Here is a 24994-nt window from a genome sequence, read left to right as displayed (position 1 = left end):
TGTTGATTCCTATTCCACGAACTCGGAGATCCCAAATAATAATCCAACTATCAAAACAAACACACAAATCTCGAGTCAACACTCTCTCTGGTCTCTCTCACCACATTTTATTAAAACAACATGGCTGAAGACAATCAACAACCACAAATACCACCCAACTATGTTCAATTCATGGAACAAAACCAACACATGCTCACCAGCATGATGACTGCCTTCATTCAGGCACAAAATCAAGCACCTGCTGTCAAGTTGCCAACACCACCTACATACAGTGGCACTCGCAATGCAAGTGAAATTGATGCCTGGATTCGTTTGATTGACAAACAAAAGCTGCACAACAGCTGGAATGAAGAACGCACCTACAATTTTGCCTCTTCTTTGCTATCTGGACGTGCTGCCACTATTGTTGCCCATTATGAAGATCCCGACAGTAATCTTACCACACCTACAACGTGGATGGAGCTGAAGGACATTTTGATTAGCAATTTCCGTCCCACCAACGATCAAGATTTGGCCCGTGATGTTTTGGTCACCATTCGCCAAACCAGTTCAATTCGGGATTATGTGGATCGTTTTATGGATGCTGTCATTCCCATCAAGGATATTAGTGAACGTGAGCAATGTGATCGTTTCATGAGAGGTTTAAAGGACAAGGAATTGATTGCCAAAATTCGCGCCATGCCTATTGAATCACGTACGTTGGAGAAGCTGTTCTCTGATGCTCTGGCTCATGAATTCGCCCACCATCCGGAGATCAGTGCTGGTGTTCAGACAAACACTAGATACAATAACAACAACGGTGATGTACAGCCTATGGACCTAGATGCCATCATGCATCGTAACAACGACAACAACAGTAACAGCTACAGCAACAACAACAACAGAAACAGAAATAACAACAGGAGAAACAACAATAATCGCGGCCGTAATAGGTATGATTCCAGCCTCACATGTTTTCACTGCAAGAAAGTTGGACATACCACCAAGAATTGCCTCTCCCGTGCCACTGAAATTATGCATGCATTTGACAAGTTGGATCTGGACACTAGACGCAAGCTTTTCAAGAATGTTGGTGTTTTGAACTGTATTTTGGATGTTGAATACAGAGAAGAGGATAACCATGGTTGTGATTGCAACCAATGTCAAAGTAGTAATAAAGCTAGCGGTTCCTCTTACCTGTTGTCCCTGTGTGATAAAATTGCGGTTGAGAAAAGAAACGCACAGATGGATGAATTGAATCAAGTCATTGCCATGATGGATTCCTCTGTTGCGTCTTCTCCTGCTTTGGTTTCTGTGCCTGTTACTACCCCGGATAATGTCTCTGTACCTGTGCCAGACAACAATCCAGTGGTGAATTTAAACCCTGTCGTTGCGAACTCAAATACTCGTCGTCCTGTGGAATTGTCTCCTATCATTCAAGACTTGGATACGTCAACCACCATTGACCTCACCACTGACTCTGTGTACCTGACAAATTTATTGAATGCAGCAAATACCTCAACTCTACCTTTGTATGGAGCAACCGTCAGACTCAAACATTCTCTGGGTGTAGTCAAAGTCAAGTGCCTAATTGACAATGGTGCTAGTGAAAACTACATCTCAGGTAGAATTGCAAACATGATTGAAGGCCATCGTAGCGTGATCCATGGAAGAGAGGTTGAAACTGCAGGTGGCAATGTATCTCCTATTAATGAAAAGATTGTCTACGATTTGAATTTGCAAGGTCATACAAGCCCAATGTCAGCATTCGTCTTTGATACAAAGTTCGATGTCATTCTTGGTAGATCCTGGCTCAAGGAACACAAACCTGTTGCAGATTGGTTTGATGATACGTGGACCTTGTCTTGTTGTGGTCCTGGTAAAACCACTATCTCACCCACGTCGTCTTCCTGTGTGTCAAGCACACCAACTCAACAACCGCCTGAATTAAATTACTTGGTATCTCATCTTCAAGCAGAGAAAATGTTGAAGGAGGAAGGCACAAATGCATGTTTCTTGTACATGATGGATCAAGGAGAGAAGGATGGCGCAAGTACTGGAATTACTCAAGAGAATGTGGTATGGACAGATCAACTGATGAAGGATTTTCCAACGGTTTTTCAAGACAAATTACCTGGCCTACCACCCAACAGACAAAATTTCTCACATGTGATCAACGTTCCTGAAGGTGTCAATCCCATCAACAGACCTCCTTTTCGTATGAGTCCAGCTGAACTTGATGAATTGCAGCGTCAACTGACCGAATTGCAATCTCTGGGCCTCATTCGACCATCGTCGTCACCATGGGGTGCTCCGGTATTATTCGTCAAGAAGAAAAATGGTGAAATGCGAATGTGCATTGACTACCGCGCTCTGAACAAGGTCACTATTCGCAACTCTACCCCTTTGCCTCGCATAGATGAATGCCTGGATCGTTTGCAAGGCGCTTCGTGGTTCACTTGCCTGGATCTTCGTTCCGGCTACCACCAAATTAGGCTAAAAGACTCTGATATCCCACTTACTGGATTTAATACCCGATATGGTAAATGGGAATGGCTCGTGCTGCCTTTCGGACTTTCAAATGCTCCACCCAGTTACCAAACTTGGATGAACGGAGTTTTAAAAGATTGCATTGACAGATTCGCTTTGGTTTACTTGGACGACTGTTGCATCTTTAGCAAGACATTAGAAGACCATATCAAGCATGTTCGTCAAGTACTCTCCATCTTTGAAAAGGAAGGGCTCATTGTCAACTTGAAGAAATGTGAATTCGGTAAGCGTGAGCTAGAATTTCTGGGTTTCAAGGTCTCCGCGAATGGTATTTTACCATCGTCATCGAAAGTGAAAGCTATCCAAGACTGGCCAAGACCTACTAATGTGCAAGAGGTGCGTCAATTTGTTGGATTAGCACAGCATTATCGCCGTTTCTGCCCGAACTTCTCTTCTGTGGCTGCTCCTCTTACTGAATTGACTCATGGTAATGGTGCTAAGAAACGTGCTATTGTCTGGAATGATCAATGTGAAGTTAGTTTCAAAGCTATCAAACAAATGCTAACATCATCTCCTTTATTGAAACTACCTGATATGAGCAAGCCATACCGCATTGAAACCGATGCAAGTGACTTTGGAGTAGGCGCCGTGCTTTTACAGGAGGATCCTGATTCTTCTACTTGGTTGCCAATTGCGTATGAATCCAAGAAATTATCTCAAGCTGAACAAAAATTGCCTGCCCAGGAACGTGAACTGATTGCTATCATCCATGCTTTGAGAACATGGCGATGTTTTGTGGACGGTTGTCAAGGTGGTTATACTGTGTATAGTGATCACAAGCCTCTGATCTACTTCAAGTCTCAACTGAACCCAACACCTCGTCTTGTTCGTTGGATTGCAGATTATGAGGCATTCTCGCCAAATATCGAGTACAAAGCTGGAAAAGACAACGAAGTGGCGGATGCTCTCTCAAGAAAACCAGATTTACTTGTGGAAAATGGAGAGAATATACCTTCGTTGGCACCTGAATACTTATATGCTGCTTGGGATCAGTTGTCTGATACTATCAAGACTGATTGGCCTATTCTGTATGTCGACAAGAACTACGAAAAAATGAAATCAGATGCATTGCGAAAACGCATGGAAAAAGAGGAGGATCAGTTTGTGGTACGCCAAAGAACAGTGTATCGACTAGTCAAGATGGAGGATGGAAGCATAAAGCAAGTCAAATTTATTCCGTTCTCGGATCGTGCTGATTTGGTTTTCAAGTATCATGAAGCTTTTGGCCATGCTGGTATCAAGACTATGCTAAAAATGTTCACTGAAAGGTACTGGTGGCCAGGTTTGCGAAAGGATATTCAAGACTGGCTGAAAACTTGTACTGCTTGTCAGCTGAATAGTCGCCGTGATCAGGTTCATCAAGATGTCATGCATCCTCTGCAAATACCTCAAGCTTTTGATCGTTGGCATTTGGATTTTGTGGGTGAATTGCCTACAACTGGAAACGGAAACAAATGGTTGTTGACGGCTGTGGATTACCTCACAAACTGGCCTATTGCAAGATCAGTACCAGTAGCATCTATGGAAGCGGTAGCGGATTTTATCTATGAGGAGATTGTCATGCGATTTGGTTGTCCCTCTGAAATTGTGACGGATCGAGGTGCCAATTTTACTAGTGGTCTTGTAACAGCTTACACCAAACGTGTTGGAATAAATCACAAGCTCACCTCGGCATTTCACCCGCGCACCAACTCCAAGGTAGAGCGATACAATGGCGTGATCAAGCAAATGCTTCGTAAGTATGTCAATGGTGCTATTCATCGCTGGGATGACTTTGTGAATGCGGCTTTGTGGGCAAGTCGAATTCGAGTGCACTCAACAACAGGCTTTTCCCCTTATTACTTGGTGTATGGACGTGAACCTAGACTGCCTGGAGATGTTTTGAGACCCTATATCACCAAGGAAATGCTGTTGGACAAACGAACGGTAGCTGACCTAACCTCGCGTGAACTAGAACTACTTGGTCAACATCGTGCTGCTGCTGAATTTCGTTTGAAAGCCATGAGCGAAGCGGACAAGAAGCGTTGGGATGCCAAGATTAAACCCACGCACTTCGAAATGGGTGATATGGTTATGCTGACTCATGAAGGCAAATTTGGCCTAGAACCTCGCTACAAAGGACCCTACATTGTGACAAAGGTGTTCCCTGATTTTGGTACTTATCAACTGGAAACTATTGCTGGTGAACCATTGCAATCGTTAGTACATGTGGACAGATTGAAAGCAGCGAAAGGTGACAAACCCAGGGAGCCATGGTATGATCCTACTACTAGTCGTCGTGCTGTTCGTGAAGCCGATTCTCTTCGTATGGCCTCAAATACTAGTTCCACTGACCCCAATGGTACCACTGCTACTTCCTCTTCACCATCACCTTCGATTTTCTCATCAAACCCAAGTCTAAATCAACCTCAAGATGATTTTATCGACATGCCAATTTCTGATCAGAGCACGCCAAACAACAGCTCCACTACACAACCTACTACCACTAATAAACCGCCAACTCACTCTCAATATCATCACATACTTACACAACAAATATCAGATGAGGATAGCTCTCTACATGGGAGTAGTGTGATGGATGAAACAGAGGACAACGAACGTGGATTGGGTCAAATCATGGATGGATACGACTTTTTGTCATCTACTGATAGCGATATTGAAGACACAGATCAACCACCAACACTATCCCCACCACATACCATGTCTCCACCACCATCTCCTTCTACAGAATCGTCTTATTTGTCATCTCAGTCTACAGTATCGAATATAAGTAGTGGTGATGCAGCAATAATCAATGAAACAGTCAGTGTTGATACAGGTCTTGAACTGGATGAGCGTGTATCAGAGCCAGAAAACACAGAAATGGTGCCAGGTCTTCGAAATGAACCTCATGTTGTTTCTCCTGCCAGCCCATCTTCCGTTATTCAAGCTACTCCAGAACCTGATTCCACTACTACTGTGAATTTTTTCCCTCCTGCTGCTACAAACCAAACTCCCATTGCACTTACTTCTCGTCCTGGGCCACCAAAAAGTACTTTTGTCTTCAAAACTCCTGCCATTCCAAAGATCCACACGCAAAATGAGACCACCCAACCTGCAAAAATCGTCGATCTCTCTTCTCATATGCCAAACACTGCCACTGGTTCATCAAGTTCAAGTGATGTTCAGGGTCGAACATTTGTCTCGAAGGGGGGTGATGTCAGGGTTGAAGGGTATTCTGACAGTGATTTAGATCTGCAGGATATCATTGACAGACTAAACACAAACAAGAATAAGAAGCGCAGGTTTAAACCTAGAGCGCCAGCTACCAGGAACATTAAACAGCGATTAACCTGGATAGCGCACAACATTACACAAACTATATTGGATAAAATCAATGTTCAAATCTAATATTAATAAAGCACCTTTTTATCCATTCAACTAAAAGGCTATAACATCTTCCTGCACACTCTCTATATCTACTTCCATTTATATCTCGATCAGATCTCAGATTGCATATACTATCTCTACGTATTAGCATCTGACAGATTTGTTGTGCCTAAATTTAAATTTAAGTCAAATTTGAAGAAAGCAACTAAAGGCGCCAGCATATACTCGAAGGTTCTGGAAACTGATAGCAGGCATTGATCTGATTATCGGTTGCTATATCATGTACTATATCTACTCGAAAGCTCCATTGATCAAGTAATTATCGATCGTAGAAATAGTATAAATATAAGCTGTAAATGCATTCAATAAACAGCATCTTCGAACATAATCTCAATTTATTAGTTACACTCTAAGTTATTTGTTAACTCCTGCCATTGGATCTATCTATCAAGACGACAGATTTGTCAGATGCTAATAAGTATAGGTAGTATATTCAATCTGAGATCTGATCAAGATATAAATGGAAGTAGATATAGAGAGTGTGCAGGAAGATGTTATAGCCTTTTAGTTGAATGTGCAGTGAAATCAGGGTTGAATAGATTTCACAAAAAAAAATAAAGCAATAGTAAAATACAATAGAAATCAACTGTATTTTATTTGTGTATAAAATGAACTGAAGATCCTGGAATTGAGTAAAAAAAAAAGAAGATTATTTATACCTTTGCAACTAGCTTGTAGACTTAGTGATGATAGAGAGCAGTAGGTGCTGCTATTGCGATATCTGGCAAATGTTGTTGATGTTTGATTTAAAGTGGTAATCAATGCAGGAGCACTGGCCATAAGGGTCGATTTGAGTAACCTTGATGGGCTTGGGTGAGCTATCGTCATAGCATGATTTAATGTAACCTTGATGGTTTAAAGTGTGATGTGTTGTATTCACACATATAACTGTTCCTGAATCATAATGTCGTAGATTGAATTGAGCAATAAACTATGCACATATGTAGCATATGTAAATAAGCTGTTCAACATGTAAACGATAATCATGATATTCACATAAGCTAAGTTTCGATAAGCTATTCTCTATATGTCAAAAGATAGCAGATAAGGAATGTAAGTAATTAACGTTGCCAAGAGCTACTAAAGATATTTAGACTGATCATCTATATCTGAAATAATTACCATTTAGCATAAGTGAGGATTGACACTAAAACTTAGCATGAGAACACCATTCTAGACGGGTGTGTAAGCAATCCATAAATCATACATATAAATAGCAGTAGACATTCACCCTTCCCTTTTCTCCATCTGATTTTACTGAAAATAAAAAGACATATCCATTCTCACGTATTTCAGACAGTTACAACATGATGTTTGTTATTGAAGTATGGAATCCTTTATCTGGGATATTGTGCAACTATGGCAGCAGGGCATAGTTGTCATATTTGAATATGCTTGTTATTGATTTGATTCTATTTGGATAAAGATACCATCACTTATTACGACCATCATGAGTGTGATTGAATACACTGTGATCAGGAGTGATTCATTCACACGATGTGCGATATAAGTGTAATGAAATAGCCACCCAAACGCAACTTAATTGAAAACCAACGTTCATCAAATAGCACTCATTCAAATTCATGCTATTTGGATCTATTAATGAAAGCGCTCAAATGTACATCAAAAAACCATTTAAAAATACTTGTTAAGCACAAAGAATAAAAGGATTATTATTTGTAGCTTATAAAAAATGTTCGATATTATAAAAACAAGAAAAGACTTATTTGAATAAGATCAGACACAAAAACTAATGATTTATTGATGAAGACAAGAGTTATTCTATTTATACTAAGTTCTGAATGCCAAAGTAGCAATTTATCTTGTACAACGCTTATCACATCTGGTGAACCTCAGTATTTAGATAGCTGAGATGCACTTCACTTATCATAGCTTGTCCATGTTGTTGCACAACACAGACATATCTACCCATCAAGAATACCTTAATCTTTATAGACAGTTGTAGCCCTTCTGGCACAACATTGCCCCCCCAGATTCAGGTACTTCTTGTGGACATTTCGTAATCCCAGATTACAAAACATCATGACAATATAGCACATAAAGCACTTTCCAATAAATAATTACCAAATGACACTGCATCCGAGATCAGTCAGTAAAAACCTTGTGTAAAAACCTTTCATAGGACAAAAATGTAAGGAAAAGACTTGATCCCATCATGCTAGTAGCCATTTAAGACCTGTTTGATCTACCACTCTGACCAATTTCGCGAGTAGTAGTAGTTCGCCAGTTAACTGTTTGAGGAGCTAACCTACGTTTACCAGCAGCCTTTGCACCTTCTCTTCGAGCCCAATACAGCTCAATGTGTTTGGCCGAATCAAAGTTTTTCACAGGCTCCCAAGTATCTTCACTAGGATCATCGAACCCTTTCCATTTTACCTTATACTCATAGTTACCAGGAGATCCTCTATGATCAATCACAGCTTGAATTTCGTAATGCTCTGCAGAGAATTCATCAATTGTGATTGGCTGAGGATTCGCAGCGACTTGGTACTTGATATGATGGGTAGGCACATCTCGACTAAGGAGTGCACCCGTCTTGTCAGCCAGCACATAGGAACCTTTATCGGTTATACTATAAATCAAATAAGGTCCTTCATACCGTTCATCTAACTTATTTTGACGATGAACATTTTTAATCATAACTTTACTACCAATAGGATAGGGTTCGGCAATGACCTTATGTTTCTTCGCAAAGTTAGCATGATCAGCATTTTGTGTATCCACAATACGCTTAGAAATAGCCGGGATAAGAACATCTTGTACAAAACGGTATCGTTTGTCAATGAGTCTGTTATCAGCTTTCTCCAAACGTTTGGAATAGTCCACCTTTGAGTAATCAGCCAGACCATTTGGTTGACGATTAAACAAAAGTGTATACGGACGAGATTTATGTAGCCGAGCATACTTGACATTGATGCAGTAATTCACCCACGGAATGAAGTGCTCCCATTGATCCCTCTTACCTTTTAACAACTTGATAGTCGTTAACTTACATATTTTGATAAATGACTCAGAAACCGAGTTACCCAATGGATTGTACCCTAATGACAGGCGATGGTCTATCCCACTGATGTCCATCATAGCACGGACCACCTCATTTATCCATTCCAGGCCTCTGTCTGAAGTCAACTTGATTGGCCATCCAAAAAGTGAGAAAACTTGAAGCATTTCCCTGGCAATTGTCGTAGCCTTCTTGTCTGGAATGCATCTTATCACAGTAAATCTCGTAAAGTAATCAGTAAGGACAAATAGAAAGTTGCTGCCGAAAGAGCTAGTAACACCCATATCACCGAGATCCATGCACCAATGATCCAAAGGTTGGGCTGCATTGACACTACGGAAAGGATGATATCCCTCTCTAGCGATATTGTACCTGTTACACTCGTCACAATCGGCTAATATTCTTTCTATGTCTTTCCGAATGTTCACCCAGTGAAACCCTTCATGATGAATTGCAGTTTCAACATGTTTGATCCCAAAATGTCCAACCAGATGCTGAGCAATGATCATATTGTCTCTTTCATTAGCAGGAGGAGTGATATAGTCAGCAAACCTAAGCGTACGCAATATGAATTCCTTTTGCTTTTGCGAGACAGCTGTGGTGGTGCCATCTTTGATAAGAGTAGCGTTTACCGCAGTGCGTGCATGGTTGCTAAAAGAATTAGATCGTAACGCCTTAGTTGTCTTGACCAAAGTACGTTTCATTGGAGGCGAAGGTGTGACAACCTTGAGTTTGTTTTTGGAACCCTTTTTCTTTCTCTTTACACTTTCACCACCATCAGCATAGTACCTGCCCCCCAGAAGATGTCGTGCTGAAGCATCAGCATCCGAATCTTCGTAAAGTCGAGATAAAGCATCAGGAATTACGTTAAGGACACCGGGCAAATGCACAATATCGAAAGTATAAGAAAAAATGGTCTCCCACCATCCAAGCATGAGTGCATTGGGGACTTCCTGTGTATTCAAGTAGATCAGACTCTTATGGTCCGTATGTAAGGTAAACTCTCGCATATACAGAAAACGATGAAACTTAACCAAGGCATAGCAAATCCCTAGCAATTCCCTTTTCGTAGTACTGTAGTTACGCTCAGAAACAGACAATTTACGAGATACGAGACCTACATATCGAATTTCATCGTTGACCACTTGATATAAAACCGCGCCAAGAGCAGTTAAACTAGCATCAGTAGCCAAGTGAAATCGAATCGAAAAATCAGGAGGTGACAGCACAAGTGCCATCGTAAGTGCATCCTTCAAGTCGGCAATCGCTTTTGTATGAGACTCATTCCAAACATCTGTTAGATCTTTGTACTGTTTCAAGCTATCAAGATCTCGAGTCAGACGAGAATAACATGGAATGGCAGCACGAAAGTACGACATTAAACCCAGGAAAGATGCCAATTGACGACCAGTGGTAATAGCCGGCCAATCTGCAATGTTGGTAAGTTTTCTACCGTCAGGCAGTAATTTACCATTAATAACACTCCATCCCAAGAGATAAATACTACGCTGAGCGAAGACGACTTTCTCAGGATTGAGCACCAAATTAGCATCGGTTAAACGACGAATTACCTCAGCAACCAACGCATAGTGATCTTGTAGGCTCCCATTACTACTGCATAAGATGTCATCTACATAGCAGGAAACCGAGTGATCACCATCAGTAGGAAACGAAGTAGAACTAGAGCTTGTATTCAAATCAGAGAGCAGTGTTTGCAATGTGCGTACAACCACCGATCCGACATGGCGAATTCCATAAGCAGCCTTTTTATGGGTATATTGGATATTCGTGAAGGGACAAGTAAATGAAACTTTATGAGCTTGCTCTGGATCCAAACCAAAGCTAGTAAAGCAAGCATGGATATCGAGACAAGTATGAATCATTTTTGTACCAATGCTCTGATGGATATGAGAGATCAAAGGTAACTGTTGTTTGTCATCCACTTCCAAGATAGCATTCAACTTACGAACGTCACACACCACTCTAGGCTTAGACATTGTGTAATTACCATCAGCGTCCTTTTTCTTTACAACCAACAATGAATGATTGAAACGTGTATGACTAGCAGATCTTTCAACAACACCCTCATCAAGCCATATCTGAATTTGTTTGGCAACAGCATCACGATAAGCTTCAGGCAAAGGATATTGAGCTCGCCAAGCGACAGCACCTGGTTTAGTATCAAGCTTAATAATCGAATCCGGCAGATTACACTGAGTATTCTTCATATCAATGCGCGAATTCTCTTCTAATAACCCCTTTAGTGCAAGTAAAAACGGTTGTCTCTCTTCCTCACTACCAAAAGGATGTGCGTTTGGAGTAATACCATCATCAATAGGGTCTGGTACACGAGGACCTGATTGAAAGCCATGTTGACTCACCAAGCCCGTAAGACCAATGCCAAGCTTGGACAAAATATCCATACCAAGCAATACAGGTACGTTTTCCTCAGAATAGAATGGAAATACTTCAAACAAATGGTTTTTATTTGATTTATTGTAGCTAATGTGCAAACGTACCGCACCTATTCTAGGCACAGTCGTTACTTCATGAGCCATTTGAACAAAGCTCTCATCATCATCATTAGCCTCAAATCCAGCAAGAGAGGTTCCTCCTAAGAATTGAAAGAACTTGTCAGTGACGCACGAAAACGTAGCACCCGTATCCACTAAGCCAAAGCAAATGACATTTTGAACCACAATAGGAACACAAATAGCATTGGTGGTCATAGTAGGTGGAGCACTAAATCTAGCATCGAACTTACATTGCTGAGCAAATATATTTTGTAGCGTATCGTCGTCCACAGACATGCTACTCATCTCTTTTTCAAGAAGAATAGACTGGGCACGATTCACCAGGTCAGTATCCTCAAAGATACCATGAGCTTCACTCATCACAGCATCTTGGTCAACATCAACATTGTCACTATCACCAGAAGAAGGAGCAAGGACAACATCATCCACCGATTGTTCAGCAGAGGAGACAGCAGGGGAAGAAGCACCTTTCTCAGCTAACGCACGATCAACACGAGCAGAGAGAAAAGCAGCTTGGATTGCAGCATCCATCGAATGTTTGCCACCACGTTTCTTAGTCATGGCACGCAAAACTTTTTTACCACCATTGCCCTGATGGGTGTTACCACCACCAGTACGAATAGCAGTGTTGCAGTGATGCATCTGCCCCTTTGGTCGAGGACCGTTACATTTGGAGCAAGTCCCTTCAGCAACATGTTCAGCAAATGTTTTGCCAAAACGATTAGCACTAGAACGTGGAGAGTTGGACGAGGGACCATTGGATCTCGACGAAGAGCTACTTTGAAAAGCGTTTCCACTAGAAGAAGGTGCGTACCGAGACTTCTTTGCTTCGTTCGAAACAGGTATGTCAGCAGCGCGTTTTCTTCCATCAAAAACAGAGCCCAAAGATTCTTGACCCGTCTCAATAGCCATCATATCCATCTTGCGCACGAGAGAGGACACATAATCAATGTCATAAAATGACGATTCTGGTGCCTGACTCATAGCAACCATTAGCAACCTAGCGGTAACCTTGGGGAAAGCGTCAAAAAACACCATCGCTACGACACCCTTATCACTGATGTCAGCTCTATTTCTCAACGTCTTAAACCGCTCTACGAAACCATCAACGGATTCTTCGTTTCCTTTAGTACAACGAAGAAACTCCCTAATTCTTTCGAATCTGAGCTGTTCTTTTGGTGTACCAAAACGACCGATGATAGCTCCCTTCAAGGTAGCCCAAGACACAGTGGAGCCAGATGCTTTCACAAACTCATCAAGCCAATTGCGAAGATCGCCGGGAAGACAAGGAGGAAGCAAACGATACCAGTGTTCGTCAAGATCAAGCGTGCAACTGCTCAACTTATCGGAAAACCGGCGACAACACTCCTCAATGTTGGCAAAAACTTCCTTTTTTTCATCTTTGACACGTCCAAACCATTGGAACAAAGGAAGATCATCAGGTACAGTTGAACTATTAGCCGCACCTTGACTAACCACTGTTACTTGGGAAGGACTCTGGTTAGGTGTGACCATAGAGAGAGCTTTCTCTATAGCCTCCAAGTTAGAGCACTTCTTTGACAGGGCAGCCTTCAAAGCGTCGACCTCTTCGTCCGACTTGTCCCCACTGTTCGCAACTTCAGCGATCAACCCATGAACCTCCTGACGAAGTCGCTCTACAGCTCCTCCGTATGAAAGCTCGCTTCCAACAGCTTGAACATCTAAACTCTTGTTCTGTTCTGCAGGAGACACAGTAGAATCATTCATAGTCATATTTTTGGTTTAAATTAGATAGGTAGGTTAAAATCTGGAAGATTCTGATTTACACGATCTTAAAAAATGTTAAGCACAAAGAATAAAAGGATTATTATTTGTAGCTTATAAAAAATGTTCGATATTATAAAAACAAGAAAAGACTTATTTGAATAAGATCAGACACAAAAACTAATGATTTATTGATGAAGACAAGAGTTATTCTATTTATACTAAGTTCTGAATGCCAAAGTAGCAATTTATCTTGTACAACGCTTATCACATCTGGTGAACCTCAGTATTTAGATAGCTGAGATGCACTTCACTTATCATAGCTTGTCCATGTTGTTGCACAACACAGACATATCTACCCATCAAGAATACCTTAATCTTTATAGACAGTTGTAGCCCTTCTGGCACAACAATACTAAAGTAAAGATACACGCTTATATCGCACATCGTGTGAATGAATCACTCCTGATCACAGTGTATTCAATCACACCCATGATGGTCGTAATAGGTGATGGTATCTTTATCCAAATAGAATTAAATCAATAACAAGCATATTCAAATATGACAACTATGCCCTGCTGCCATAGTTGCACAATATCCCAGATAAAGGATTCCATGCTTCAATAACAAACATCACACTTTAAACCATCAAGGTTACATTAAATCATGCTATGACGATAGCTCACCCAAGCCCATCAAGGTTACTCAAATCGACCCTTATGGCCAGTGCTCCTGCATTGATTACCACTTTAAATCAAACATCAACAACATTTGCCAGATATCGCAATAGCAGCACCTATTGCTCTCTATCATCACTAATCCTACAAGCCAGATGCAAATGTATAAATACTCTTCTTTTTTTTACTCAATTCCAGGATCTTCAGTTCATTTTATACACAAAATAAAATACAGTTGATTTCTATTGTATTTTACCTTTGCTTTATTTTTTTTGTGAAATCTATTTAAACCTGATTTCACTGCAATAAGCATGCATCTTTACTTTAGTATTTTTAAATGGTTTTTTGATGTACATTTGAGCGCTTTCATTAATAGATCCAAATAGCATGAATTTGAATGAGTGCTATTTGATGAACTTTGGTTTTCAATTAAGTTGCGTTTGGGTGGCTATTTCATTACAACTTCTTTTATATATTATTGAAAAGTGTCGTCTTTTCTATATTGTATTCAGAATTTGTCTTGACATACACTGAGATATAACTGTCCCTAACGTATCGGAATTTTGTAAACTATTTCTTTTTATTGTTTAAAGGTATATTCATTGTATTAACCTTAGCTGACACGCAAGAAAGTTACAGAGGCAGGGGCCACGCCAAGCAAAAACTTGTGTCTTAGATCTATGTATTATACTAATATTTCAAAATCACAGAAGCTGATTTGGCCGAGTTGGTCTAAGGCGCCGCACTCAAGTTGCGGTCTCGCAAGAGGCGTGAGTTCGAATCTCACAGTCAGCAATATATTTTTGTCAAATTTATGTTAGCGTGAGACGTTGATAGTGATAATTTTTTGCTTGCATGTAAACTAATATATAATAAATGCAATTGCGAGTCTTTGCTGGGTCGAATTGAACAAGCTTAAAGCATTGTCAAAGCATCGCTTTCATCTCCAAACATGATTTACAGGATGGCATGTTACTGTTTGGTTTCGGAAAAATTTGACATGTTGTCTCGACAGTCAGGCACGGTTTAATTTATCTCTTCAGATGATGAATATCACTCCCGTTAGTGGGCTACTTATAAGGAGGGAAGGACACATTTTAGTATTACCAAAAAATCAAACAGCTACATCAAATAGTAAAGAATCAGGCAAAACATGTGGTAAATGGTATATTTAGAACAAAAAAAGCCACATAGTTATTGATGAAATGATGCATCATTCAGTCAAAGCAATGCCAATTGAATATCCGCGTAATACATTATACAACGGAAAACGTGCATTCTTCTTTTTTATTCCCTTACCACACACACAACAACAACATATGTCGTCTTCCAAAAGACAAACAAAAGTGCGTGCAGTAGAGAGCGTTGAGAATGCGGATTCCACAGGTCGTCAAAGACAGTTGAAACGAGACGAGGTAAAATAACATAGTCAATACAAGCCCTCAGTCATTCAATATCTGAAACCAAGTATAGGCTATTCGCAAGAAATTAGAGCAAGATTTCTCGAAAAAGAAGGGAAATTCCTCTAGAACACTCCAGAGTAAACGTGTGCCGGGTACAGTGTCTGCCCTGAGGCCAGGCCAAGCACTAACAGTCAAGGAGAATATGTTGGTGATTGAATCTGCTCAACTCATGGCAGCCAAGCGCTGTGATTGTGTCTTGGTCATCAATGAGGACGATCATTTATCTGGTATATTTACAGTGAGTAAGAGGTATTAGAATCTATTTGCAATGGTAACTGACACTCTTGGTAATGATAGGCAAAGGATATAGCATACAGGCTTGTTGCGGAAAATTTAGACGCCAAGTAAGAAATGCCACATACTCGACACGACATGCATACCATACTTATATAATCCTTGAATGATAGAACCACACCCGTCATTGATATCATGACAAAGAATCCCATGTGTGTTACATCAGATACTTCGGCTACAGAGGCCTTGAATCTCATGGTGTCCAAAGGATTTCGTCATTTGGTAAGTTTTTGATCGTATGACAGATTTCAAAATATTGAGTGTTGCATAATGGTAGCCCGTTTGCAATGAAGATGGCGACATATTTGGCTTATTGGACATTACAAAATGCTTATATGGAGCTCTGGAAAAGATGGAAAGAGCCTTTGGATCATCTCGATTGTTATACGATGCTATTGAAGGCGTGGAAAAGGAATGGGCAGGCACACCAGCACAACTGACCGAGTATATGGAGTCGCTACGAGAGAAAATGTCATGTCCCAATCTGGCTTCTGTGTTGGATGGAACACCTCCAGCAGAAGTCAAGTACAGAACCAATGTGAGAGACATTGCCGTCATGATGAAGGAATTGCATACCACAGCCGTCTTGGTTCAAAAGCATCACAACTTGGCTGGTATCTTCACATCGTAAGCGGTTGATTGTATATGCAAAGTGGGCTCCCAAATTCATGCTTGTAATAGAAAAGATATCGTACTACGTGTCATTGCAGCAGGTTTGAATCCTGAAAACTGCACCGTTGTCAGGGTAATGACACCCAACCCTGATACTGCTACTCCCGAGACGACCGTTCTGGATGCTCTTAAATTGATGAATGGTAAGGTCTTGTGCTTTTTGTTCTGCTTGTTATCTCATTTTTTTTATCGCTGTAGAGGGACACTATTTGAATCTCCCAGTTCTTGATAGTGGCATTGTTACTGGCATGGTAGATGTATTAAAGTTGACGTACGTTACATTAGAGCAGGTACATGATATTGAGATGAACGGCACAGAGAATCATGGATTACTTATCGCATGAAATACTAGATGAGTGGCATGGAAGGCAAGGAAGGAGAAGGACCAATGTGGGGACGCTTCTGGGACAGTTTTGGCGCTGTGGATCATACTGAAAGCTCGTCGCAACTATCAGATACATCATCTCACCAACGCACACGATCACATCTTTCCAACACGATATCACCTCAACCATCCACATCACTTTCACAATTAAAAAGCTACTCTGACATATCACCAAATGAATCTGCCAGCATGGTGAATCAATCGTCCTCTGTCATGGAAGCAACGAGTGACACCTTTACATTCAAGTTTACCTCTGCAGGACAAAAGACACACCGTGTGGTATGCAGACCTTTGTACAGTGATCTACTGGAGGCAGTTCGGGTTAAATTGCTGCCAGAACACGGTGACGATGTGGGAGAAGAGGAATGGCTTAGCATATCTTATGTGGATGATGAGCAAGACAAGGTGTTGATTTCTAGTGATTCCGATATAGTAGACGCTGTACAGTTGGCATTGAAATTAGAGCAATCCAATGTCAAGTTGATTGTTCATGACCAGCAATTAACAGCAGCAGCAGCAGCAGCAGCATCAGCATCAGTAGTGCCACCCACATCAATTGTACCTTCTAGATTAGAAATGATTGATGTCGAAGATGAGGCAGACGTTCATACTGTCAATGTACAGCCAAATGCAAGCAAGCCAAAAAGCACCAAAAAATCAGCACCAGCACCAGCTGCAAAGAGCAACTTGCTATTGCATGCTGCCATTGGCTTCCTGGGTGTCGTTGTTGTAGGCGTATTTATATTTTCAAAGGCTCAAAAAGACAAACATTAATTGCTATATATATGTACATGAATTTATTACTATTACTACTACAGTTAAATGTCTGTCATTTCCGAATCTAATAAAACAGTGTCTTCATGACGCTTTTCTGTCGTTTCTGTGTCTAATAAATTACTGTCTTTTTGAGGCTTCTCTGTCATCTCATGATCTGCTTCTTTAGTCAAGTCGGCCTTATATTTGCGATAAGCAGCCTCAAGTGGATCTTCTTCGTCACTGAATATATCGGCTTCATTAATGCTAGTGCTCGATTCTTTTGTAGGCTTATCATTCGTATTATCTTTTGGTGTTGTTACTGGATTGCTACTTATAGTGCCACTGCCCCCAGCTTCTATTTCATCTCGTCTGTCAAATGCCGAGTAGTAATAGTCTTCCGTGGAAGCATCCAATCCATTTTCATCTAATTCCTTATCTACTTGTGCTTGCCCCGCCTGCTGAGGCCCCTCACGCTCCCAAGTGGCAGGCGGGATATAGTTGACGTCTTGCTCGTATCTTTGTTTCTCTAGTTGCTCTTCTTCACTGGGCATTTCCCACCAAGTGCGATTCGACTTGATGCTAGGGTTCAGTGCCTCTACATACAGGAGTGGATATTCAGCAGCTGCCTTGAAGAATTGGCGGGTTGAATACCGAATGAATTGCTCCAGCTCTGCAAATGCTGGTGAATTAGAAAACTTGCTGGCGTCTTGCAGTATGCGATTGAACAACTCCAGGATTGGAAGCTACAGAGGGGGGGGGGGGACATCAATGGCTGCAGTTTTCGCAGTGATCTATCGTCTTACCTTCCAAAAGAGATATTCTGCCTTTCTTTTGACCATCAGTCTATGAAACATACCCGCTATACAAACCAAGTATTCTGGTGTCAAGTGTTGATATAATTCCAATAGAGATGTATAGGCGCGCACCACATCCCAGGAAACATATCGTTGCTCGAATGCTGAGAATTTGAACTGGATGTCTTTGTATTCTTGCTCCTTGCTCCTGTCCACTTCAGGCTCAGTTTCATCTTCTGATGCAATGGATGTAATGACTGCAACGCCCTCTTCTTCTTCAGGTGCCTCCCCTCTTTTGGTTGGCTTCTTTTTCTTTTGATTCTTCTTTTTGCGGACAAACATCATCTTCTTTCCCCTCTGATAGTGACCCAGTGACTTTAGCAGCACATGTGTCAGCATGACAACAGCCTTCAGATAACCATACGACTGATTTTTGTAGCATTTCACTAATTCAAGGAACAGATCCAGGAATGATTGCTCATAGTACACGTTTTGCTGAATGTGCTCTGCTACTTCTCGGTGCTCTTCTACGTCTGATTTGACCATGGTACCCACTGTAACCAGCATTTGGCGGAAGCAATCCACTGCCATTTGCACATCAAACCACGCTTTTTCATCCAGTTTGATTCGTATGTGTCGCAAACAATATGTAACAGTCTTGAGATTCAGTGCGCTGGCAACGAGAGAGTAGTCGTAATGGTTATTGTCAATATTTTCCTGCTGTGGGTCTTCATTTGGCATGTGGAATCCATCTGCTTTTCGCTCAAGGGCTGCCTTGTGTTCGTAGATGTGAAATTCTAGGAACCACTTCATGGTGAAAAAGTAGCGAGGATAGTCTTTTTCGACAATGCTATCATCTTCACGTTGCATGTCTTTGAGGATGCAATCGAAAAATGCTAAATAGGAAAAAATGAGCAATTGTAATCAGCATCCACATTGCGCGAGGTTACCATTGAAACACGATGTAAGGAATGACTGAGAGACAGTTTTGAGATATTTCAGCGATTTCCTGTTCTGGTATACTTTCTTTGCTGTATGCATATCCTCCAGTTTGCGTCTTTTTCCTAGTCTATTTGTCTTTTTGTCTCCTTCCACGAGAAATGCAGAGTCAGCGAAGCCAGCCACTTGCTTGTGCGAAACTCGCTTTTTGCCATCCCAATCAAGCACGTAGGTGCCACCGAATCGATTGTGTCTTGATGGTGTGTATCCAGTTTTGCGTCGTTTGTTGGAGTTTTCGTTTGTTAGTAATGTCGATAATTTAGCTGCTATTTCCTGGAGCTCTCCTTGTTTCTACAAATAGAGTTGGTTTTCTTTTGTCGTCGTCCTCAAAGTGCATGAACCTACTGTATCTTCTGAGGGCTTGTATGAAAACACATCTTTGGGATCCACGTATTTGATCAAGTTGTAAATGGTCTCCAGCACCAGCACATTCCATTCTGAGGTACCGCCTTGTCTCTCGCTGTTGGATGCAATTGTCAGCAAGAACTCCATGATATCCGACTCGTAAAATCGAACCAGCAGCATTTCCTGCATATGCGACATTCTCACTTGATCTTCAGTACCAAATTCGGGCATATTTAAGTCAGGAATCGCAGCTAAATTACGCAAAAGATAGAGCACAAGTCGAATACTGGTGTGATCGACAGTGGATCTCTCTCTACACAACAGAAAGGCGAATGCCGGTTACCCTTCTGGATGCATTGAGTCAGGGATGTCTCTCCTTTTGTTTGTTACCTGTGTGGTTTGCGAAGTGCTTTAATAATCATGGTGAGGATAGTCTCGAATACACCAGGCGTCAGTAATTCCAACTTGTATCTTCGGTAGCATTGCATCACATTGGGATTTTCCTCTTGATCGTCCTCGTCTTCATCGTCGAGACTCTTCTTTTCCAATGGCCATGTCATTGGCACCAGCAGTTCAACTGTGTGCTCACTTATCAGCATGACCTCGCTCTACTATTGCATTGTTTCTACATTACCACAGGCAAGGATGAATCGATCTGCTACTTCTGTACGTTGGTTGCGGTATGATAACAGTAGAGGTACAATATCCGTCTTTACAACATTGTGTTCCTTGAGGGTATTGAGCACAATCTTTTCGTTATTTTGGCTATCAATACGAATGGCCTTCTTGAGATCTCTCAGACAAGCTGTACGCATTGTTAGCACAATCACACTTCATCATGATATGTCTTTGGTACCTAGCGCTTCGTCACCAGCACAGTAGATTTGGCCCACTGTTCCATCATCTTGCTTGATTTCCTCCAGACCACCGATAGCAGAACACAAGCTCAGGATGTATCCCTTAGTTCCCTCGATCTCTTGTGCTTCTTCATCCATGTTGTCTAGTGTAAATTGTAAATGGCAGTACAAGAACGCGGGTTTTATGGAAAAGAAGGTGTCTACTTTTTTTTTTCCTATTTTTTTCAACACACGCGCTTCTGCGCGGTGCAGCAGTAGCATGTAGTTGCATTCTCTCATAGCCCGGAAAGCCGTGTGTCAAGGCGATACACGGAGATCAAATTGTGCCTCTTCTCTCCTGATGCTCTGTCTGTTTATTGTTGTTGTTGCCATGGATTGGCAGCATAGAGAAATGAAGGCGAAATCCTGTTATTGTTTGACGACACTAACCTAGAATGCATAAGTATATCAATGAAGGGAGGGGGGGGGGATATAAAGGTAATAGTGATAAAGGAGACATTTACAAAAAAAAATAAGGATGAAGAGATAAAGGTGGATGGCGCAATGATATATCATAACGATAGATATAACATATTACAGATCCTTCCACCTTTCTCCATGCCTGGCTGCTTGTATTTTGCCTCCTGGTGCTAGTAGTTTCATAAGAGACCTTGGTAAATAGCAGATGCCATCGTTTACAGTTACACAGACCTAGCATGCAACTCTATGTTTTTTTTTTACTCCTTGATTTTTAATATTTGATGTTGTTGTTTGAACCTGTAACTTGATCCTCTCTGCCTCCCTCCTTGATTGTGTGTTATTTATTTTCCACTTGATGTTTTTTTTTTGTGAATTTATCTTTCTTCTTTTTCTTCTCATCGTTCTAATAAATAACTATCATGTATTCGCCCGATCAATGGGAAATCCTCGCCGAAGTGAATAGCGTCACCTGCATTACCATCGTCTCATTGATCTTTGGAAGAAAGATTGCCAGTATAGATGGCCCCATTCACTATGTTCGAGGCCTATTGCTGCTTTTATACGGTCTCTGCTGGGCGTTCAATCTGATTGCTTGTATGCTCACTAGCACAAACAACGGTAATTTCATCTCTTGTGTCTTGACCAATTTCAACTGCGCAATTCTGTACACTGCTGCCAAATTGGTGCTCTACCTGTACTTTATTGAAAAGGTACGCCTCTCTAGAATGTATATGAATAATCAGTTACTCATGCTGTTTGTATAGATCCACATTATCTCTGTGCCAAAAAGTACTCGATTTAAATCACCCTTGTATTTAATCAATCTAGGTCTAATGCTGCCTCACGTTGCCATTATTTTGCTCCAAATCATGTTTCGCACCAATATCGTGTCAAGTGAATATCCTTTCCATTGCACTGTGGGCTTTGGTCTACCCGCTTCCGCCGCGGCTCTCTGTTATGATGTTTTGATATCGATCCTCTACATTGTCATCTTCATCAAGTTTTACTGTTTCCCCAATACAGCACAACAAACAGCACACCAATCGTCGTCTTTGCATATGATGGCAAAACGCAATGCTATAGCCGCCATCACTGCATTAATTACATCTAGCACCAACTTTACCATCTTGATCTGCTTGAACGGACACGAGAGAGGATTGGTTGCTTCCAGTGCATCTGCATTGAGTCTTACTATCGTCTGTATGGTGATCCATTGGGGTAGGTTACAAGCTATGATATCATTTGAAGCCATCTCAACTCACTTTTTTTTTTTTTTTTTTTTTTTTTTTTTTTTTTTTTTTACTATAGTTACCACACATCCTGCAGAAATCCAATTGAATGAGAGAGCCCTTCAAAGAGTCAATGGTGACAAGCCTGTCAGACTTGAAATCAAGCAGCACCAAGAAGTTGTCATTTTGACAGAACTAAACAATCGAGTCTAACTCTGATTATCTTAAATATTTCATATAGCCTCCACATATAATTTCATAATAATCCCCTTTTTTTTCACAAGGAAAACGAGCGATGAGTCACTGGATGATGATTACAAACAATAACAAGTTTTTCTCTATTGCCTCCCTAATTTTTTTCCTATTATTATCACTCCTGAAAAACCTAATTAAAATAACATATACTCTTTTATATTACTTGAAGGCACTTTACATTATGGTTTTGCCCGCCTGTCATGCTATTTATACCACTGAAATTGTTTGTTTTGTTTGATATTACAGAAATACTCGGTACAATGACAACCTTGTTTGAATGACATTTTGCATTCTAGGGGGGCACTGGATTTTGTGTAGTACAAATTGAGCAGTTACAAAGCTTACCCTTTCCAAACACATTTCCGTTACTAATAGTGTGTGTCATACCCTGCTGTGTAAGTCTCGCAAAGATTCAAAACTGGTTTGAAGACGCCCTCAACCTAGTTTGAGTCTCGTATATATATATATATATATATTCAAGGGTTAAATCATAAAATTGCTCAGGCTTGGCCAGGCTGATTTCTCTATATCGCAGACTTTAAGCGAGATGTAGCATGGAAAGACAGAGTTCTTGGAAGTCTAGGCGGCAACATTATACGCAGCTAGTTTTCAGCCTGTATTAATTAAAAGCGATGTTGCAGCTACTGAGAAAAAAGAGGACATAGCATAGGTAGCACATGGATCTCTCACCTACTATTATACAAACATTCACTTTTTAGTCTTCAATTATCACGAAAACTTTCCTTAAACAAGCTATAACCGTATATCTCACTCTTTTGCGATGGTCCACAATTATATCAATGGGAACAAACCATATACGGCCAGATATCCTACTAATATCGTCTCTCACCGCCCAAATACACACAAAACACTGCGACGTTTGGATACATTTGAGTTGTGTTTTCTAGAGTTAGAAGTCATTTTGGACCGCCAGAATAGCACCAAACAGCTACTCCCATCTGGCAGTTACTTTCTGACACCTTTGTTCAACTTTTTGAGGATCAAAAAAACATGGATGAAATTCGAACAAAAAGCATGAGGTACCCCTCATGGTTTTTATCAAAAATATTTGTTTTATTTCTTATTACTATTCTAAAAAAATAATATCATCCAAAAAAAAAAATTCATCGAAAATCAAACGATTGCGTTTTTGACCTTGATAGTGAACACTTTTACTATGATAAATATTGAATCAATTTTTTTTTTTTTTTTTTTTTTTGTATTTAAATGTGTTTTTTATTTATATTATAGACAGTAAGGTGCCATAAGGGTCTTACATGTCTAAGAAAGAAGAAATTAACTTGGAATGATCTTCCAGAAAAGAGGAGAAAACAGCCCGAGTGATCCAAGATTTACCATCAATTGTGCAGCCCCAATGATGTTGCCAGATAGATGAGAAGGCAGCGCCGAGAAGTTCCAAGATGGAAATGTCCAGAGGATTGTTGTCCTGGCCGTGAAGGGTGGTCAACCCAATCCAGATGGCCTCGTCCGTAGGGAACAGATCAGCAAGACCAAGGTGAGAGACAAACTCATACCAGAAGAGGGACTTCATACTGCAGCCAATGACCATATGGTATTCATCTTCAGTTGCTTCATGACACATCTTACACAGTGGGGAAGGATACTTCACACGGTTCATGGAGTGCAGGCGAACCTGCACCGAGAGATGTCCATGCAGCAAACGCCGCCACGGTGTAAATGCCTTGGGCGGGAGACAGAGAGACCAGAAATCACGCCAGAGGTGAGGAGGAAGCAGGAGATGTGGTGGGCGATAGCCAGGAGGATGGGCTGGGCGACGCAACATGTCAAATGACGGATGCCAGGAACGGCGTAACGCCCCGAGAGTGATCTTGTCCACTGTAGCTTTTGAGCGAGGGCCAGTGGTGATGAACCAATGCGAAAAGCTAGCCGTGGGTGGAGAGGGGGTAGTGGAACTCTCCAGCAGTGCGGTTCGCTCTGGAGCGGTGAAGGCCATGACGGACCTGAGAGGAGCAGGGACAACCCAAACAGGAGGACCCTCGATGGGGCACAAGGCATTGAACAGATGTTGCAATGCAGCAGTATCACGGGGACGCACGCAAACCAAGATGTGGGAGTTGGGGAGCACGCTCAAGAGGCTGGCAATCAAGGCATGAGGTGGCAGTTTGTCACTGTTCCTAGTCAAAGGCAAAGTCGCTGTGGGAGACAGGGAGCATACTTGTAACCAGGGCAGATCTAGGAGCCACCAAGACGGCCACTCAGGAGTGAGAGTCAAGGGAGGCAAACGAGTGAGTAGACGAGCCAGATGCTCCAAGTGAGGGCATTTCCGCACACGCGGCCAGCAGGTACGTGGGTATAGCAGCAAAGGCAGCACAGTAGCATGACCTGAGTATACATGGAATGTATACATCAGCCAGGGAGTGAGGAAATCCGCTGGGGATCTGGGACGAAGCAGATATTGAATCAAATTGTTTCTATCGATCTAACGTAGCCCCTGAAATCATCTTTGTGGGACCTTGATATGTAAAATTTTGACATTTTCGCCAAAAACTTCATTTCACGTTTTCAAAAAT

At 41.3% G+C, this 24994-nt stretch overlaps 6 protein-coding genes and 1 non-coding gene across 7 annotated transcripts; 4 read left to right on the top strand and 3 right to left on the bottom strand.

Annotated features, from left to right (window-relative positions):
* Positions 1-120: 120 nt before the first annotated feature.
* ATC70_009543 (uncharacterized protein) lies at positions 121-5919 on the top strand (the record flags this gene model as incomplete). The annotated part of the gene is made up of 1 exon (XM_064828773.1): positions 121-5919. One exon carries the CDS (start codon positions 121-123, stop codon positions 5917-5919), a length of 5799 nt encoding a protein of 1932 aa, XP_064685975.1.
* Positions 5920-8148: 2229 nt separating this feature from the next.
* Positions 8149-13266, bottom strand: GLT1_2 (glutamate synthase [NADH]; the record flags this gene model as incomplete). Its single annotated transcript, XM_064828772.1, has 1 exon — positions 8149-13266. One exon carries the CDS (start codon positions 13264-13266, stop codon positions 8149-8151), a length of 5118 nt encoding a protein of 1705 aa, XP_064685974.1.
* A 1380-nt stretch (positions 13267-14646) lies between these two features.
* ATC70_009541 lies at positions 14647-14729 on the top strand. Its single transcript has one exon. It is a non-coding gene; the product is annotated as a tRNA-Leu (tRNA).
* A 524-nt stretch (positions 14730-15253) lies between these two features.
* On the top strand, positions 15254-17522 carry COQ7_2 (ubiquinone biosynthesis monooxygenase Coq7; the record flags this gene model as incomplete). The annotated part of the gene is made up of 8 exons (XM_064828771.1): positions 15254-15349; positions 15408-15635; positions 15695-15741; positions 15805-15913; positions 15969-16318; positions 16373-16506; positions 16562-16653; positions 16716-17522. The coding sequence occupies 8 exons, from the start codon at positions 15254-15256 to the stop codon at positions 17520-17522; spliced, it is 1863 nt and encodes a 620-aa protein (XP_064685973.1).
* Positions 17523-17566: 44 nt separating this feature from the next.
* ATC70_009539 (SCP2 domain-containing protein) lies at positions 17567-20637 on the bottom strand (the record flags this gene model as incomplete). Its single annotated transcript, XM_064828770.1, has 7 exons — positions 17567-18247; positions 18308-19194; positions 19249-19588; positions 19643-19955; positions 20033-20219; positions 20277-20447; positions 20499-20637. 7 exons carry the CDS (start codon positions 20635-20637, stop codon positions 17567-17569), a joined length of 2718 nt encoding a protein of 905 aa, XP_064685972.1.
* A 740-nt stretch (positions 20638-21377) lies between these two features.
* Positions 21378-22400, top strand: TSR3_2 (ribosome biogenesis protein tsr3; the record flags this gene model as incomplete). The annotated part of the gene is made up of 3 exons (XM_064828769.1): positions 21378-21668; positions 21723-22176; positions 22267-22400. The coding sequence occupies 3 exons, from the start codon at positions 21378-21380 to the stop codon at positions 22398-22400; spliced, it is 879 nt and encodes a 292-aa protein (XP_064685971.1).
* A 1315-nt stretch (positions 22401-23715) lies between these two features.
* On the bottom strand, positions 23716-24831 carry TSR3_1 (ribosome biogenesis protein tsr3; the record flags this gene model as incomplete). Its single annotated transcript, XM_064828768.1, has 1 exon — positions 23716-24831. The coding sequence occupies one exon, from the start codon at positions 24829-24831 to the stop codon at positions 23716-23718; it is 1116 nt and encodes a 371-aa protein (XP_064685970.1).
* Positions 24832-24994: the final 163 nt, after the last annotated feature.

Source organism: Mucor velutinosus (assembly GCF_035048745.1).
Source record: "Mucor velutinosus strain NIH1002 chromosome Unknown tig00001563, whole genome shotgun sequence".
Classification (NCBI taxonomy): Eukaryota; Fungi; Mucoromycota; class Mucoromycetes; order Mucorales; family Mucoraceae; genus Mucor; species Mucor velutinosus.
The sequence above is the reverse complement of the archived record's forward strand: the minus strand, read 5'-3'. Positions and strand labels throughout refer to the sequence as shown.